Source organism: Macrobrachium nipponense, chromosome 30 (genome assembly GCF_015104395.2).
Source record: "Macrobrachium nipponense isolate FS-2020 chromosome 30, ASM1510439v2, whole genome shotgun sequence".
Classification (NCBI taxonomy): Eukaryota; Metazoa; Arthropoda; class Malacostraca; order Decapoda; family Palaemonidae; genus Macrobrachium; species Macrobrachium nipponense.
In genome coordinates this window covers 71563933-71583462 of record NC_087218.1, presented here as the reverse complement: position 1 = coordinate 71583462, position 19530 = coordinate 71563933, and the positions used below count along the sequence as shown (strand labels likewise).

Genomic DNA, 19530 nt, shown 5'->3' with positions numbered 1-19530 from the left:
GTGTCCCATTAAAGTTCTCGAGGTAAGTTGTAGTTGGCAGAGATGTAAATAGCATTAATGCTCGGAAGGATATACTTTATTAGATATTAGGAGTATTTTATTTTTTTTATTAGATGCATTTAGTAATATTGTTCTTATTGTATGGTCATTTTTAATATGAAGTTTAGTACTTTAGCGAGACAATGGGGCTGTTACATTTTAGGGTCTGGGCCAGTTGCTGTATAAATGATGAAATCTATGTATTTTTAATTTTGTGATTACGTAGTTTTATACTAATTCTTTGAGTAGATGTGGGGTTAGCCATGAATAGTCTTTATTTATTGGTAATATAGGAGAAAACTTATAACATGCTTTATATCTTGGTATTGAGGATAAACATTATCTTGTAATATCAAAATTATGTTGCACAAATATGCACGTAGACAATTTTTCAGAAAGGTCATGTAAATGCAGGAGGAGTATTGGCCACATATAGCTTTGAAAAATCTGAAGTTTAGCATCTTGCTGATAGATATTTTGAGAAGTATAACAATATATATGCACATGGATGATAATTATTTTTATCATTAGAAAAAAAAAGTCTTAAATGTACTGTTTAGATATCATGATACTGTCTGTATATGAGTATTGATGAGTGACACTGCTCTATGCAATGAAATTTCCAGAATGGCTGCACGTACTGTGAAAGCCATAATATACTCATATATATTTTGAAAACAGAGAATGAAATATTCTCACGGTTGTGCTTCAAAAATGAAGAGAAGGGCAAGCTGTTCTAGGGAACGACATGGTGTGGCCTTAAATGCAGTTTCTTTGACAGGAAGAAAGGAAATCTTTATGATCAGTGAAATGTGATTAGCCTCTTAGGTTTGGTCTTTTATGACAGGACAGGAACAATTGAGCTTAGGTAAGGAATCCTGGGTACTTGAGGGTTGTCTCATGTGCTGGAGCAACTCTTTCAGAAAAGTAAATTACCCCATAATTGATGAAGAAATCTCGGGAGACTCAGGAATGCCTACAGTCGATTCCTGTATGTTATGCAATATTATATGCAGAGTATTTGTGGAGCTTCAAATAACACAGCCAGATTGTATTCTGTATGTAAATATCTTCATCATACTTCAGATTATAATGCTTTCAATTGATAAAGAAGTAAGCAAATAAAATAAAATCTGCAAATGATGGATGTATAAAGCGTTCTAACTGGAATGTGAAGTGTGAACATGTTAAAGCTCACTGGAAATGTTCTAGTTGCCATTTTACTTATGTATAAAAAGCCAGACTAAAGTTATATCAAAAGTAGATTTTCATAGGTATATGGTCTTTTTTTTTCCCAGACTGTTTTTGGGCATTCACACTTTCGCCCAACACATCTTTACCTTTTCCACTAAGTTATTGTTAACATTTGGCAAATCAGGAACAATTGATATGACTAGTTTTATTGCGGAAACTCAATCAGTGGTACATTTTAGTATTATACTACATACAGAAAAGTATATTATGCATCATTAACCTTTCGTATGAGCGAAAATTGTCTGCATAAACTTTACTTTAGTGCATGCAACATTTATCAGCATAAACATTTCTCTATGCGCCATTTACAAAAAATATATCAATAAATTTAGAGCATCTGACCATCACAACTGTCTATTAAATTTGGTGCAGCTTTTTGATTGTAAAGACGACTAAGCAGTATCAGTTGTGAGGTACATCTCTTGTCTCTTCTGTATCAGTTACTTATAATATTTCACTACATCATGAATTAGTTGTATATTTTGTAGATGGTATATTGTGGTCTTAACAGACTGAAGCCAAGTTACTTACCTCCACATTCATAGATACAGCTCCTTGCAGTAGTGATACATATATGTATTTTTGTATAATTGTTAATAGTAAGTAAACATTGTACAACTGCATATCATCTGTAAGTGCCTGCAGTTAAAACATAGTATTCAGTTTGTACTGTTCAATAAAAGCAAACAGAAATATTTCATTCAACAGTTTCAGCGCTTGTTAACTAGTAACTGAAGCCAAGTTACTTAGATGTTATTATTCTCAATTTGCTAGTTAACATAAACACTGAACTGCCATTATTAATGAGTAAAAAGTAACAGAACAATAGTTTTAAATAGAAAATGCCACATGTCTAGGAAAATATATTTCTTTTACCGGTAAATTCATTAACAGAAGTGTTTAGTGTAGTAGGAGAAAAATATGTGTATTTTAAATGAGTAGGAATTATAGGTGGCAATTTCTTCTCATTTTTTGTTGTGAACTTTAAATTTAGGAGCTGCGTTAGCATTGTTTCTTTTCTTCATTCGTTAATATCTTCGTTTTACACAGAATGACATCTTTGCGTCGACTCTTTTACAGATTTGATGTCAAGATGGTGGAACATTACTTTTTTATTCTCTTACATATGTGTTGTAGTAGGGGACTGCAGGAATTGATATTTAATTTTCTTCTAGATGTTCATCACCATTTATGGTATTTGCGTCTCCTTCTTCCTGTGACCTTGTCCCTATTTATAAATCAGCCAGGCTGCCGGGCAGTGTGTCTGGGGTACCTGATCGAGGAAGGGGACTGGGGTTTCTGCTTAGTCTTGGGGAAGGAGGAGGAAGAGGTTTGGGTGGTGCTGAAGGCGGCTTGTCGTCAGCAGCTTTTGCCTTCTTTTCTTTCTTTCCTTTCTTTTCTTTCTTTTCTTTAGGCTTTTTGACGACGGTGTCCTTCTTCTGTTTTACTACATTGTTCTCTTTCCTCAGTCCTATTTCCTTTGCCATCCACTTCCACTTATCAACCAGTTGTTCTTGCATCAAGTTGATGCACATAGACAGTAGAGCCATGCCTGAAAGTTTCAAGAAAGTTAGGGTATTAACTAAAGAAAGGTTGGTTCTTAACCACCCTATTACCTCATTAATCCTATAGGGGACCAAAGCATACTCAGCTAGAAACACTTGTAATGGCTTACACGATTTGGATGACACAACTTTCATTACTTTCGGGCTGAGATTGGGTCCTCAATTTAAAAAAATGATGTGGATAATTTCATCCTGATTTCATTTTCACCCATTCGTACACTAATCTCGGATCCAGGAGGAAAATGTAAACCCGTTCTTAAAGTCTCCAGTACAAACACCAGTTATATAACCCTGTTAGCCAGGATGACAAAGGAGTTTGAGAGAACAGATGTACAACACTCACCCTTCCTGAAGTTTGTCACACATAATTGAACTGCTTATATTTATAAATATCAGTCAGATTTTACATTTCATTCATTTGTTTCTTAACAGGATTTACTCATTTCACTGCTCATATTAAAGTTGCCTTTTTTCCCTCAAAAGTGATTGCAATAGCAAGGGTGCCTTTGAACATCACATCCACATACGTGTAAGGATGCCCTTCACTAGCATCCTAGCAAACCAGTTCGTGACTTGTTGGCTGTGGAGAGCGATGAGTTATCGCGGTCCTCTCGGTAATAACTGAACCTCCAAGAGCTTTTATGAGTATGACCAGTTGTCTATCTAAGCGGCAATATAGTCTATCCCTTATCTGAATGGAATTTTCTGTGCTTCATACAAGCACCATGTTGTTCTTGTCTTTTACTGCAGGGAATGCTGCCATTTAGAAATGACAAATGCACCATAAAGCTTGGTCAATTTCCCAAAAGGATGTCAGGGATCGAGAAGTAACTTGATATGTAAATGGTTAACTTGACATTAAATCCCATCATAACAGTAGTATGTGGACAACACTCACCTAGGAGAATGTAGACAATGCAGACAAGCATCTTGAATGCAGCGTCAATACTAGCCTTGTCCAGTAGAGCAGCTCCAGGTACCATGTCACCAAATCCGATGGTAGAGATTGTGACAAAGGTGAAATAACTGGCGGAGTTGAGGTCCCAGTCCTCCCAAAAAGAGAAAAGGACGGCCCCCATCATGATGTAGATAAACAGCAGGACCAAGTTCAGGGTGATTGGCACATTGAGCTGTAGGCGAAATGAATGGATATTGAAATGATTATTTGCTTTCTACTTTTTGTCTTCATTATTAACTGATACTAACAGGACTGCCAGTTTCTATTAGAGGTATGATTTCGAGGAAAAGCGTGTCACTTGACTGCAATATCTACACTTGGACTTGTTTCTCATAATGATTGTTTTCTGTGAACTAACGAATTCGTTACTCTGGCAAAAGTTTTATCATCTCTGAATACGTCATACCTTGTCAGTGGGCATATACTCTTCCTTTCCAACGACGTCATCAATCAGTAGCTTGCGTTGTTTCTTGCTGGCATTAGGAGGCAGCTCCTCCAGGTTTCGTCGGCTTCGACACGTTCGGCAGAAACATCGACTACCCAGAACCATGAAATTGGTCGTTAGTAAGAGGTTACTGGATGTTATTGCAAACAAAATTTGGTACAAGGTTTGAAATCGAACGTTTATTCCTTTAGATATACAGATTGTAACCTATGATGAGGGTTGATTTCATGCTTTTTTGTAGGTTGTTCATTAAGTAAGTCACTCTAGAGTCTAGATTATACATAAATTAGTTATCGATAAACTTGCAACATCAGTCGTCAAATTTAAAGAAGTTAATGACAGTCCCTTGCATCGTAACCTGCACCAAAATATTGATTTCATAATGTTTGAATAAAATAATGTAGAAACTTTCCCGTTATCAATTTCAGTGCTGTTGAAGGATATACCAAGAAGATATGTTTCCAGGGGTGAGCATTTCATGGATAGATTAAAAAATGAGAAAGAGGCAAACGTAGTTGCTTGCAAACTTACCTGTACAGATAGATGAAAGATTCAGCCATGGCACTACCCAGATTTCCCAGAAAGACGAGCAGGAGAGGACAGCCAGTCATTGCATATATCATACAGAAAAACTTGCCCCATGATGTTTTAGGTGCAATGTGACCGTAACCTGTTGAAATAAATATTTCTTTTTTGAACTCATAAAGCAAGAGAAGGGTTTGTTTACGTGTTCAGTGACATTGGAAAATTATAGTGCTTGCTAAGACAAAATTATAGTGTTTGCTATCAAAATCACAATATCGTGATTAAACTGTCGTATGTTAACAAGCTGTACTATTTGCAAAAATAAAAAAATGTTGACTTTCGAACTTCTGAACGTCGTTTCGCCTCAGTGTTACGATGAATACTTTGAAGGAACGCCGCTTTTAACTTTTACAAATAATACAGTTTGTTTTTATGTATACCTGTGGAATTTAATTATACAACAATATAGTGTTTCTTTGGTGACTCTGAAGAACGACTTGAGTGGCTATTTGCATCAAGATTTTACTACATAAAAAAAAAAAAAAAAAGATTTTTTATTCAGTTTGATCTGGTATGTAAGGGTCGCAAGTTGAATCTTGTATAGTTACATTGGACATTTAGAATCTCACAGGGAGGGAAAGGCTTCTTTGTTTATTTCTCTTCAGATAGGAAGCTTGCGGTGGCGCGTATCCGAAATGTATATGAAAATCGAGAAGTTAGGAGGCTGTTTTCCCAATTGAAAATACGTGTCTCCGGAGAATGTGGCCTCCAGTTTCTCTATTTATTTTCTGATGTCAACAGAGTTTATTGGTAAATTTAGTTGTGTATACTATTAGCAATTTGTTACTATACACTTACAGAATAATCTCCTTCGTATAATCTAGTCTGTTCTTTGCCGAAACTCTTAAACATCACACTGTATAGTGAATGCAGTAACATGGTATGCCGGATTTAAAGTTGACAAAGAAGCCATACAGAATACAGTGCGTATGTTTAATGTATTTTATACTGTTTTGATAAATGTGCATATTTGCGTTTCAGATTTCGTAACGTAGAGTCATGATACTAGTTTTATCCTTCAATTTATTTGATTATTCATATCATTATTAATGTATTTGTTTAAATATTAATTACATAATGTTTCTTCTTTTTTTGCTATAGTCTTTCCATTTCCTGTTTCTATGTAACGTATCGTTTATGATGATGATAATAACTAATAATAATAATAATAATAATAATAATAGAAAAATGCGCCTTAGTCAACATACAAAAAGGCAAAGTAACGAGAACTGAAGGGATAAAGTACCATGATCGGGAGGCAAACATCAAAAAACAATAGATGAGACAGGATACAAATACCTGGGAATAATGGAAGGAGGAGATATAAAACACCAAGAGATGAAGGAAACGATCAGGAAAGAATATATGCAGAGACTCAAGGCGATACTCAAGTCAAAACTCAACGCCGGAAATATGATAAAAGCCATAAACACATGGGCAGTGCCAGTAATCAGATACAGCGCAGGAATAGTCGAATGGACGAAAGCAGAACTCCGCAGCATAGATCAGAAAACCAGGAAACATATGACAATACACAAAGCACTACACCCAAGAGCAAATACGGACAGACTATACATAACACGAAAGGAAGGAGGGAGAGGACTACTAAGTATAGAGGACTGCGTCAACATCGAAAACAGAGCACTGGGGCAATATCTGAAACCAGTGAAGACGAGTGGCTAAAGAGTGCATGGGAAGAAGGACTAATAAAAGCAGAACGAAGACCCAGAAATATACAGAGCAGGAGGAAAGACAGAAAGAACAGAGGGACTGGCACAACAAACCAATGCACGGACAATACATGAGACAGACTAAAGAAACTAGCCAGCGATGACAATTGGCAATGGCTACAGAGGGGAGAGCTAAAGAAGGAAACTGAAGGAATGATAACAGCGGCACAAGATCAGGCCCTAAGAACCAGATATGTTCAAAGTACGATAGACGGAAATAACATCTCTCCCATATGTAGGAAGTGCAATACGAAAAGTGAAACCATAAACCACATAGCAAGTGAATGCCCGGCACTTGCACAGAACCAGTACAAAAAGAGGCATGATTCAGTAGCAAAAGCCCTCCACTGGAGCCTGTGCAAGAAACATCAGCTACCTTGCAGTAATAAGTGGTACGAGCACCAACCTGAAGGAGTGATAGAAAACGATCAGGCAAAGATCCTCTGGGACTATGGTATCAGAACGGATAGGGTGATACGTGCAAACAGACCAGACGTGACGTTGATTGACAAGGTCAAGAAGAAAGTATCACTCATTGAATATGTCGCAATACCATGGGACACAGAGTTGAAGAGAAAGAGAGGGAAAAAAAAAATTGGATAAGTATCAAGATCTGAAAATAGAAATAAGAAGGATATGGGATATGCCAGTGGAAATCGTACCCATAATCATAGGAGCACTAGGCACGATCCCAAGATCCCTGAAAAGGAATCTAGAAAAACTAGAGGCTGAAGTAGCTCCAGGACTCATGCAGAAGAGTGTGATCCTAGAAACGGCACACATAGTAAGAAGAGTGATGGACTCCTAAGGAGGCAGGATGCAACCCGGAACCCCACACTATAAATACCACCCAGTCGAATTGGAGGACTGTGATAGAGCAAAAAAAAAAAAAAAATAATAATAATAATAATCCCCACACTATAAATACCACCCAGTCGAATTGGAGGACTGTGATAGAGCAAAAAAAAAAAAAAAAAAATAATAATAATAACAGAATTAACCATCTGATGTTCATGGACGACATCAAGCTGTATGGTAAGAGCATCAAGGAAATGGATACCCTAATCCAGACTGTAATTCCAAACTCTATCAGGATGGAGTTTGGAATAGAAAAATGTGCCGTAGTCGACATACAAAAGGGCAAAGTAACAAGGACTGAAGGGATAAAGCTACCAGATGGGAGCAAGGTCAAACATAAATGAGACGGGATACAAATTCCTGGGAATAATGGAAGGAGGGGATATAAAACATCAAGAGATGAAGGACACGATCAGGAAAGAATATATGCAGAGACTCAAGGCGATACTCAAGTCAAAACTAAACGCCAGAAATATGATAAAAGCCATAAACACTTGGGCATTGCTAATAATCAGATACAGCGCAGGAATAGTGGAATGGACGAAGGCAGAACTCCGCAGCATAGACCAGAAAACTAGGAAACATATGACAATACACAAAGCACTACACTCAAGAGCAAATACGACGAACTATACATAACACGAAAGGACGGAGGGAGAGGACTACTAAGCATAGAGGACTGCGTCAACATCGAGAACAGAGCACTGGGGCAGTATCTGAAAACCAGTGAAGACGAGTGGCTCAGGAGTGCATGGGAAGAAGGACTGATAAAAGTAGACGAAGACCCAGAAATATACAGACAGAGGAGAATGACAAACAGAACAGAGGAATGGCACAACAAACCAATGCACGGACAATTATGAGACAGACTAAAGAACTAGCCAGCGATGACACATGGCAATGGCTACAGAGGGGAGAGCTCAAGAAGGAAACTGAAGGAATGATAACAGCGGCACAAGATCAGGCCCTGAGAACCAGATATGTTCAATGAACGATAGATGGAAATAACATCTCTTCCATATCTAGGAAGTACAATACGAAAAATGAAACCATAAACCACATAGCAAGCGAATGGCCGGCACTTGCACAGAACCAGTACAAAAAGAGGCATGATTCAGTGGCAAAAGTCCTCCACTGGAGCCTGTGCAAGAAACACCAGCTACCTTGCTGTAGTAAGTGGTATGAGCACCAACCTGAAGGAGTGATAGAAAACGATCAGGCAAAGATCCTCTGGGACTACGGTATCAGAGCGGATAGGGTGATACGTACAAATAGACCAGACGTGACATTGATTGACAAAATCAAGAAGAAAGTATCACTCATTGGTGTCGCAAGACCATGGGACACCAGAGTTGAAGAGAAAGAGAGGGAAAAAATGGATAAGTATCAAGACCTGAAAATAGAGATAAGAAGGATATGGGATATGCCAGTGGAAATTGTACCTATAATCATAGGAACACTAGGCACGATCCCAAGATCCCTGAAAAGGAATCTGGAAAAACTAGAGGCTGGAGTAGCTCCAGGACTCATGCAGAAGAGTGTGATCCTAGAAACGGCGCACATAAAAAGAAAAGTGATGGACTCCTAAGGAGGCAGGATGCAACCGGGAACCCCACACTATAAATACCACCCAGTCGAATTGGAGGACTGTGGTAGACCAAAAACAACAACAACAACAACAACAACAATAATAATAATAATAATAATAATAATAATAATAATAATAATAATAATAATAATATCCACATTTTGGTTACCAGATGATTATACGAATAAAACTACTCCCTGAGCTACGTCAGTTTTTCCTCCCAAAGGTGAGAAACACGTATGTTATTGGCCCGATGCAGTGGCCAAGAGAAATCAGTGATTACAAAAATAGAGAAAACTCTATATCATCTGAATCCAGCTGATGCAGCAATAACTTTCAACAATACCTGTCTGAAAGAGGGTCTACTACCACAGACAACAACAACAACAATAATAATAATAATAATAATAATAATAAATTCCGGCTCACCAATTGTTGACATGATGGTCATGGTAAACAGAAGGGAGTTTGGGATGGTCCATGCATAGTTCCACCCTTCCACTGACCCATCGTAACGGGTGGTCTTGACAGCCCTGATGACGAACTCCTCCATTCTCTTCAAGTCTTTGTACACCTGTGAAGTGAAAATAGGTGATTTATCAGGACATGTACACCTTTGAAATGAAAATAGGTGATTAATCAGGATTTGTACACCTGTGATAGGTAATTTATCTGCTTTTGTACAACTGTAGGTGAAAATAGATGATTTTTATGGATTTATACACCTGTGAAGTGAAAACAGGTGATTTATCTTGATTTGCACACATGTAGGTGAAAATAGGTGATTTATATGGATTTGTACACATGTGAAGTGAAAATGCGTGATTTATCTGGAATGGTACACCTGTGAAATTAAAGTATGTGATTTTTCTGCATTTGCACACCTGTGTGAAAACAGGCAATTTTTCTGCATTTGTACACCTGTGAAGTGAAAAAAGTTTATTTATCTGAATTAGTACACCTGTAGGTGAAAATATGTGATTAATATGTGTTTGTACACCTGTGAGGTAAAGATAGGTGATTTATCCTGATTTGTACACCTGTGAAGTGAAAATAGGTGGTTTATGTGGAAAGCCTCGAGATTTGGTGCACATTGCATCAACATCGTCATTTAGGTGGTGTTAATTCACATTCTTGTAAGTTAAATAGTAGTTTGTTTCTCCAGATCACGGGTCGTGACTTTATGACTGGGATTTCTGAGTGAATTGGTAAAATTCAGTGTAATAAAGAGTAAATACAAAGTAAATTTAGTATTAGATTCTGTTATGGTAGACGTCAGTATGCGCTGATTGGATTAAAGTTTTTTATTGTTTAGCTTCGTTTTTAAGTTTTTGGATCAAAATTGTTTTAGATGTGTTTTAAGTAATTGTTTGTTGTATGTTTTAAGTCCCGTTAGACAAATGTTGATTAATTGGAATAGATTTCTGGATTGAGTTTGGACAGAGCTAAACAAGGTTTATATGAATGGTAAATACGAGGTCAATAGAATACTGTTGACCTTGGTTGGGTACACGTTTAGCATGAATAGGTATATAAGAAAATTTATCGGTCAGCATTTAGTGTATACAGGGTTATTTTTTACCCGAAAGGTTACAAGAACTTGCAAAAAAAAAAAAAAAAAAAAAACATGCCATCGACCACGTCATTGAAATGCAAAAAATTAATTCTTCGTGTGCGTGATTATCCACGACAAATCGAAGTCTTCGTGATAATGTTCAGGGTCGCATACCACGGTTGTTAAGGAGAAAACATTGCTGGCTGCGTCCGGAACACGCCATTTTCTTTAATTGATAAAGTCTGCGTATGGATGAATGTTGATGGAAATGTTGAATCTTTCCTAGATAGTGACCCCCAATCTTTTAACCCAGTGTTTAGTACAAGCTCGTTCAGGATGACCGTAAAAACACAAACAAAAGACTAAATATCATATACATAATAACCCCCAAGATTGGAGAGATGTGCTAGTGAATCAATCGATCTGACAGCTATTTAACTCTTAGAGCTCAGGATCACGGCACTTTGACGTCACATTTGCACAAATTGCCTAAGGTAAATGGCTATACTCGGTTTTTTTCCATCTGTCCATCCGCCTGTGCGTCCCGGGCTTTAGACAGTTACATTCAGCTTACATTCAACAATAACAACAATATCCTATTTCGAATATTAACGGTGTAATTCGCATACAGTAAATTATTAAAGCACTTTTCAGTTGCAAATGTACACCCAGATATCCTTTTATTTACCTAAAACTTACACATAGCGTAACTATTTAAAGCCCGAGACAATGTTACCATACGAAAACACCACAGGCGGATGGACAGATGGAAAAAAACAAGAGTATGTATAGGTATACGCTTTCTCGGGCTGGAAGTATTGGACTTCAAAAATTATGATTTATATCTCTTGTGGTATTTAGGACTCCTAGTTAGCTCATTATAAATAAAATAAGGAAGATGTGTTCCTAAAACAACGAAATGGTCTCTGTTTGGAAATACTCGCTAAGGTGCGTCCACACGGTCGAACAATGTCCAACGGATAAACAGTGTTACCCTATCATTGGCGAAGCAGGATGACGTCATAAGCGTTGAAACGATGGAAGTAGATCTGGCAGCAAACAGTGGTACTGTGGACACACCTTAATGAAGTAAGTGATTCGCTACTTTCCCATGGACGTGAGACTCTTGGGGGTGATCTAAAACCATTATAATGCTAAGTTACAACAAAAAACTAACGATACCATACATACATACATACATACATATATATATATATATATATATATATATATATATATATATATATATAAACACTGGTAATACTGGATTTGTCATGCCATAAATTAATTGAAAACGAAACTTCACGGAAAAAATCTGTAAATGGAGGAAAATTGGAATTTTGTGGTGGCTAGCAAAAGCAGCAGAGGAATTTAGCAAAGTCCTGAAATTTCTTGGACTGGTGAAAGTCTGCATTTTGTTCAATTTAATTTTTTAAAATGTATTTTGAAACTGGAATGGAACTGAACGTGTGTGTATGTATGTATGTATATATATATATATATATATATATATATATATATATATATATATATATATATATAGTATATATATATATATATATATATATATATATATATATATATATATATATATATATATATATATAATATATATATATATATATATATATATATATATATATATATATATATATAGCTAATATAGCTAATTGAACGATGCATAGAAATGCTTAGACAGTGAATGAAGGGAGCTTTCAAGTTTTACCAGTATCATTGTGGTAGAACTGGACTATGCAAGTTTAGCATTTGTTTTAGATTATCTGTCTGTAACCATCACGAAAGTTTTTAGTCGCGGAAATTCTGTTGTACTTATACATTGTAATTTGGAGTTCGTACGTATAGAGCCGCGGTGGACTCTCGAAAGACATTTCTCTTATTGGCGATGTTCAGTAGCTGTGATTGAAAAGAAGAACAGAAGGACCATTGCTGAAATAACGCCTTATCGATTTATGCAAGGTCAAGTAGATACAGAGCAGTGGAACTTACGGTTTGGTTGAATTCGGAGTAGGTCCAGTTTTTGTCTTGGTAATACCAGAAGAGGTTTGCCATGTAGTTGATGGTATTGTTGATCGCCACTGCCTCCGTTCTCTTTATCTCGTAGAGACGCTCTTCGAAGGGCAGCTCGATCTCCACGAAGGCATATGCACCTACAGGGGCGACATCGATTTTAATCAAATCATTCACAAGAAAAAAAGGGGGGGAGGCGGGGTGGATAGGGGAGGAGGGGGCAACTAATTACCTGCTTAGCAAGATTCTGTATAATAGAATTCTCATACAAGGAAAACGGATATTAGGAGATAAACAGACATTAGGAGAACAGAGTAGAAAATGGAAGTAAAATATAAACTAAAGAAAATAATTTAGAGTAATTCGTATGCGAATAGCAGTTGAAAAACCTTCAGATATATTAAGTACAGGGAGATGACATTTTAAGTTAGCTTTACTAGGACATGTTTTTAATGTTTTTAATCGCTCATCGCCTTGGATCCATATTGAATTGAGTATAGAAGTTTGGCCAAATGTCAAGCTCTGGGACCTATGAGGTCATTCAGCGTTAAAATTTTAACTGACAGTAAAAGGTGGGAAAGGTGTAACAGGAGGAAAACCTCTCAGTTGCACCATGAATCAATTGTTAGGAAAGGGTGGAAAGTAAGATTGAAGAAAAAGAATATGAAAGGAGGTACAGTAAAGGAACGAAAGGGGTTGCAGATAGCGGCCGAGGGCACGCTGCAAAGCCTTAAGTAATGCCTACAGTACACCGCATGAGGTACGCTGACGGCACTCCCCCACTACGGGGATGGATCCATATTCTTGTTTAGTTTCTCATCTTGGTACCCATAAACTCTCCAGAAACGCCATAATTGGCATCTCGATGAAATACCTGGCGTTATTAACGACCCACTTTTGTTTTTGCCGACGTCTACAGCTCATAAGAACTAAAAGGCATTCCTGTGTCACGTTCTCTTTTCTCTGTTCGGTGTTCATGCACAGCAGCAGGTTCATCATAGTCAACTTCAAACAGATAAATACGTTATAGAGCATAAAATATTTGCTGTTTCAGAACATGGTGGCAAAAGATGATGATGACAATGAATCTGGCCAGTACATGTGTAACCACCAAAAAAAGGCGTATGTGATTGGCATACATGTATATGGGTCAGGGTGTGGCTAGCAACCTCATCCCATTACCACTTACTGAAAACATGAAAGGTAACACCCTTTAGTGTGTTTTCCTGTAATAAAAAAAGTCATAATCTTGTGTGTGTGTGTGTGTGTGTTGGTTGTATGAATGCTATACAAATCCACATTTCTTGACCGATTTTGATGAGAATTTAAGTATAAGTTGATATCAAACCAGGAAAGGTCATGGTGAAAACATAATTACAATCGGACCATTGGTTGGGTAAAGGGGGCCGGGTGCTGTGGGAAGGGGTGACTTGTAAAAATTACCGAAAACAACAGATATTAGTGTCTAATCCATAGTTTTTGAGGTCGTTGAGATGAATGGTGACACTCTTGATAGCCTTTACGTCTAAGTTCAGCCTCGATAGGAGGGGGGCCAGAATGGGGTGGGAAGGGGGTGACATGTAAAAATGACTGAAAATGACAGATATTAATGTCTAATCCATAGTTTTCGAGGTTGCTGAAACAAATGGAGACACTCCTGATGCCCAAGTTAAGTTCAGCCCTGATAGGAATGGGGGCCCGAGAAGTGGTGAAATATAAAGTCTCAAAAATTCTGGGCAATGTAACTGAAGCAACTGTCTTACAGGAATGAGAGAGAGAGAGAGAGAGAGTTTTTATCAGTTGTCATTCAGAGATTACCCAGTCAGTGCCGGGTTGGTCAACTAATTATATATATATATATATATATATATATATATATATATATATATATATATATATTGTATGTGTGTTGAGAGAAAAATAAATATAATAAATATATTATTCAAGTGTCCATAGTATAAAATGTAACTCATAAACGTACTTTAGTTACTCATACGTACGTATGCATGCGCCCGCAAAATAAGTGTTTGTTTGTTCCTAAAAGTAAAATGATCACCGCACGGGAAAGCGTTTGCTGCGGCCAGTAGGGTCATGGCCTACGATAAGCATTGATTCACTAATGGCAACAGGTTTGTTAGACTGCTCACCAAGACACGACACGTCACATGTAGCTTAGGGATACGCTCTACGGCATGCCAACACTGTTTGCTTATGGGTGGTAAGGAGTGAGTTTTACATATCATTGCGCCTTCATATATTCATTCCATTAACACAAACAGTGGCATTATATGACAATGATATTCAGCTACCTGGGTTATGCTGCCAAGTAGTTTATTTTTTGTCGGCAAAGTTCATGTTGTATTGAACGTATCTCTCTCTCTCTCTCTCTCAAAAAAAAGAAAAAAAAATCCTTTGCATTCCACGTAATGGTGGCTGATTTTGTCCAGTGAAACTGAAATTTCGTTTAGTATTTGTCTGTACACATAGTAGACGTGTATAGCTATATAAAAACTTTTGCCATTAATGTTTTTTTTTTAAATTATAATATTGTAGTATATATGATTTTATTAAGTATGTTGTCAGATGGGTTATCGTACCCAAGCTTTTCGTCATTATTATTCAAGTTTTTTTGTCATGGTTCGTTTACTTTCATTGTAAATCTCCTGTAATATCTCTTTGGGAATATTTTTGCATTTTATTGAAACTGTGTCTACCTCTACCTCTCATTCTTATATTGAATGACTGAGGGAATGAACCCAAGAACCAGACCTGGCCTTTTTTGGTGTGATCCAAGTTTATTTATGCAACCCCTTAAGTACTTAAAACACATTTAGTATTCCGAATCCTGCTATTTTATCAAGATAACTCAAAAGCTTCTTATTCAAGAAACTAAGCTTTTGTTGGAAATCTGATAAACCCCAAGATCCAAACTATGTCTGATAAACAGTAAGAGGAGATGTATATGGCTGGGTTTCGTGTGATGACTTCGGTACTGATTACCCAAGAGCTTCAAATTTAGTTTGGGAGACTTTCAGGGCTCTAAGCCTCTTAATTTGGAAGGGAACATTGGCCCCCTATTGTCACCTAACCAGTAGTCGGATACGTGGACTGAAATAAATGCAATAATTTGAGAATTGAAGGTTTTAACAACTTAAGGTTTTACTGGAACGGGCTACCCCTGTGCCATAAGTTTGGACAGAATAACTCCAGTGCCATGCAAAGAGGGCATTTCAGTAACACAGTTTCATCTCATTACTCGAAGAAACGTGAAGCATAATTTTTTCATCGTTAAAAATATTCATTAAAATACAGCCAACAAAAGTTAGTATGTCATTCATATGAATCCTTGCTGCACGTATTACATAGAACATATAAAAAATGCGGATGTAAACACGCACAATGTGTAAATGTTGCCAGGAGCACCCATAACTATTGCATCACGTGGCACATCTGGTGTTAAAAAGGTTACACTTGAACAGAACCTCCAAAAGGAGAACTAAGAATAACAAAAGGAAATCAGACAAAATCAAGTTGTACGGGGCACAAAGAAAAAATTGTTTACCCTTCAGCCGTGTGGTTTAATCAATAAAAGTTAGAATTAATATTTTCAGAAATCTTATTCTTAGAATTTATCATTACCAAAGTAAACTACTCAAGTAAGAATACTTTGCAGAATAAAAATATGGGTTTGATATTGGTAATCAGAAGTACCAGCCAATTTTTGCAGCTGTAGAGACAAGGAATAAAAATAATTATTTTTCGCAGAATAATTTTGTATATGCTTTGTGCCACTGGTATGCGTGTGACTTCTTTTGTTATTTTTAGTTCTTCTTTTGTAAGTTCTGTTGAAGAGTTACTTTTCAATAATCAGAAGGGACTTAAATATTGTGCCACATGATGAAATAGTTATGAGTGCCCCTAGCAGCATTTCATCATGGTGCTTGCGTATTGCCTTTTTTTATTATTATACATGCTGCATGTGTACATTCTGCAAGGTTTCGTATGGATATTGCACTCATTATAGTCAGTTGAATTTGAGTGAGGATTACTAGCCTTTTTTTCATTCAGTTGCCCGCTTTGGCATTTTTTCAGAGTAACCAAGCTTTTCAAAATCTCTCTGGTTGCAATTCCTTGTAAGTAAGCTCCGACTTATTACATTACTTGTGAATTGTCATTAACGTCATTACTAGAAAGATCTGAGACGATAATGGAGATAAGTAGATATAGACCAGATTCCCCTTGGGCTGATCAACATTAGATCCCTCCTTTCTACAGCCACAATTCCTCTTCGTAGGAATTCTTAGTCATAAAATTCTTGCGGTGTCTGGCTGGTTTTGGGTAGTCTTGTGGACGAATGTTACTTTAGTAAATTCACATCAACCGTGCATCTGATGCCTAGGCCAGTCCCTTACGACACTCCTGATTGGCTGTTGATAAGCTATTCACAGGGTTGGAAACTCTCAGTCGCTCGAGGAGAGGTGGGACATACATCCTGCCTATGTGAACTCTCTCGAGAGACCGAGAGTTTCCAGCCCTGTGATTGGCTCATCAACAGCCAATCAGGAGCGTCGCAAGGGACTGGCCTAGACATTAGATGCACGGCTGATGTGAATCCACTATAGTATTTGTGGTACTCCGCGGAAATTGAAACCAAGAAAGGAGGAACCAGAGAGGGATGGATGCTTATCCGGGACATTTAACCTCATATTTTAATGACGGTTTGGTTAAAAACAATGTATTATTTTTAACTTCTATTTGTGGCTGCTAGATAATCTCATGAGTCCAAACTAGTCTCCCCCGCCGGAAAGTGACCATAGAATAAACACTGTCCTCAAACCTTCTGTTGTGCCGTAGCTTATTTACTGTGGTTTTCCATTCTTAGTTGGTCCCCTTTTTGAGCAGCGTATGTTAAGGCTCATTTGTTTCCTTTGTTTGTATAAGGTTAGATATATGTTAATAACTTTGTTGATATTTGTTGCTCTGTATCCTTAGCTCTACTTTTTTTTTCGCAAATTGGCGGGGTATTCTGTGAAAGATTGGTTGTTAAGGTTATGACCTTTGGAGTTGAGTTGAATATAGAATTCAGGCCAAAGGCCAAGCACTCGGACCTATGAGGTCATTCAGCGCTGAAATGGAAGCTGACAGTAAAAGGCTTGAAAGGTTTAACAGGAGGAATACCTCGTAGTTGCACTATGAAGTGGGTGGAAAGTAGGATGAAGAGATTGAATATGAAAGGAGGTATAGTAAAAGGAATGAAAGTGGTTGCAGCTAGGAGCCAAAGGCACGCTGCAAAGAACCCTAAGCAATGCCTACAGTGCACCGCATGATGTCCACTGATGGCACTACTCTCCCTACGGGAGTTACGACCTTTTGAGTCAGTCCATAATATTAATAGGAATCATATTTAACATGTGTGAAGAAAATATGACCTAAAATGTATTTTAACTTGGAGGCCGATGGAACTGGCAACCTAATACCCTTATAGAGTGCCTCAGTGGCGTGGTTGGTATGGTGTTGGCGTACCACCTCGGTGGCCGCGAGTTCGATTCTGTAGCATGCCATTGATTGGTGAGAGATGTGTATTTCTGGTGACAAAAGTTCACTTTCGACGTGGTTTGGAAGTCACGTAAAGCCGTTGGTTCCTTTGCTGGGTAACCACTGGTTACATGCAACGTAAAACACCTTAGAAACAAACCTAATATCCTTATCCAGACCAGATCAAATGGCAAAACGCTACGTTCTACTCGCATTCCCATACAAGAGCGATCGACCCATTGCTTGGTATATTGGTTGCAAGTTACCTGGCCTTACAGCTACCAGGGAAACCGAGGCAAAATTTAGTCCAATTTAAAAATTGTACGTAAGGTAACAGAGGGGTTATATTTATTCGAACCAAATACAAAAAAATATCATGGAGTAATGCAATTGAGAAAATTATTTAACTTGAAGTACCCAACGCATGTTAGAAAAAAGCGATGGCATTAACGCATGGGATGCAACATGGCACTGAATATTCGATAGGCTCGTTGCACTTCATTATACTAGAATATAACTTACCGAGGACTGCATAAAATGCAACAACGACGAATAACCCAAAGTGGCTGAACAGCAACTGCATGAAGATCGCACCAAACGACTTCCTCTGTTTGTACAAGTTTTCTCCTTCATCCTTTTGTATCTCCATGGTGGTGAGTTGATGAGAATACCACTCGAATTACCAAGACGAAGTCCTCTGGCTGTGCTTCACGTTTTCAGGAAATTTCCCGGTAAGACGCAAAATTGATGGAGTCTTTTGCGACGTTTTCTAGAGGGACTCATGGCCGCACCTGCTAGCCATGGAAGCCGTGCATGGCACTTAGTACTCTGACGGCCAACTGAGCCGGCGGTAAGACGACAATTTGGTCTGTCTCTATTGCCCCCACCGCCCCTGGAAGAGGGTTGGGGAGGGGGAGTTAAAGATGCGTGTGAATCACGCACACGGATCTCCCCCCCCTCCCCCCACCCCTCCTTATATTCATTACCCCTCCTCTTCCATCACCCAATAGTTTGTTGTTAGTAACGAAGTGACCAAACGTCAAATCGCCATTCCCCATCAAAGAAACGTAGCTCTCGTGAAAGACAAATACATCGTTTTGCACTCGGGGTAATGAAGTTGCATATTATATTTACTCTTCCAACAAAAATGTACACTAATGTAATAATTTTATCCTGTGTATGTACAGATATATATATATATATATATATATATATATATATATATATATATATATATATATATATATATAGAATATATATATATATACTTTTAGGGCATAGTTTTCCTCTAATACAATTTTCGTTAAAAGCAATTGCTTTAGTGGCATCAATAAGTTTCTTGCAGGTATCTTCATACCGACGAAGTTTTTTTTCCGATTCTCGTTCGTCA

General features: G+C 37.6%; 1 protein-coding gene across 1 annotated transcript; it reads right to left on the bottom strand.

Moving 5' to 3' along the window:
* Nucleotides 1-1423: 1423 nt before the first annotated feature.
* On the bottom strand, nt 1424-18974 carry LOC135202586 (potassium channel subfamily K member 18-like). The gene is made up of 7 exons (XM_064232096.1): nt 18663-18974; nt 12585-12745; nt 9452-9596; nt 4793-4931; nt 4223-4352; nt 3757-3988; nt 1424-2845 (listed from the first exon to the last, which is right to left on the bottom strand). Exons 1-7 carry the CDS (start codon nt 18787-18789, stop codon nt 2526-2528), a joined length of 1254 nt encoding a protein of 417 aa, XP_064088166.1. The 5' UTR covers nt 18790-18974; the 3' UTR covers nt 1424-2525.
* Nucleotides 18975-19530: the final 556 nt, after the last annotated feature.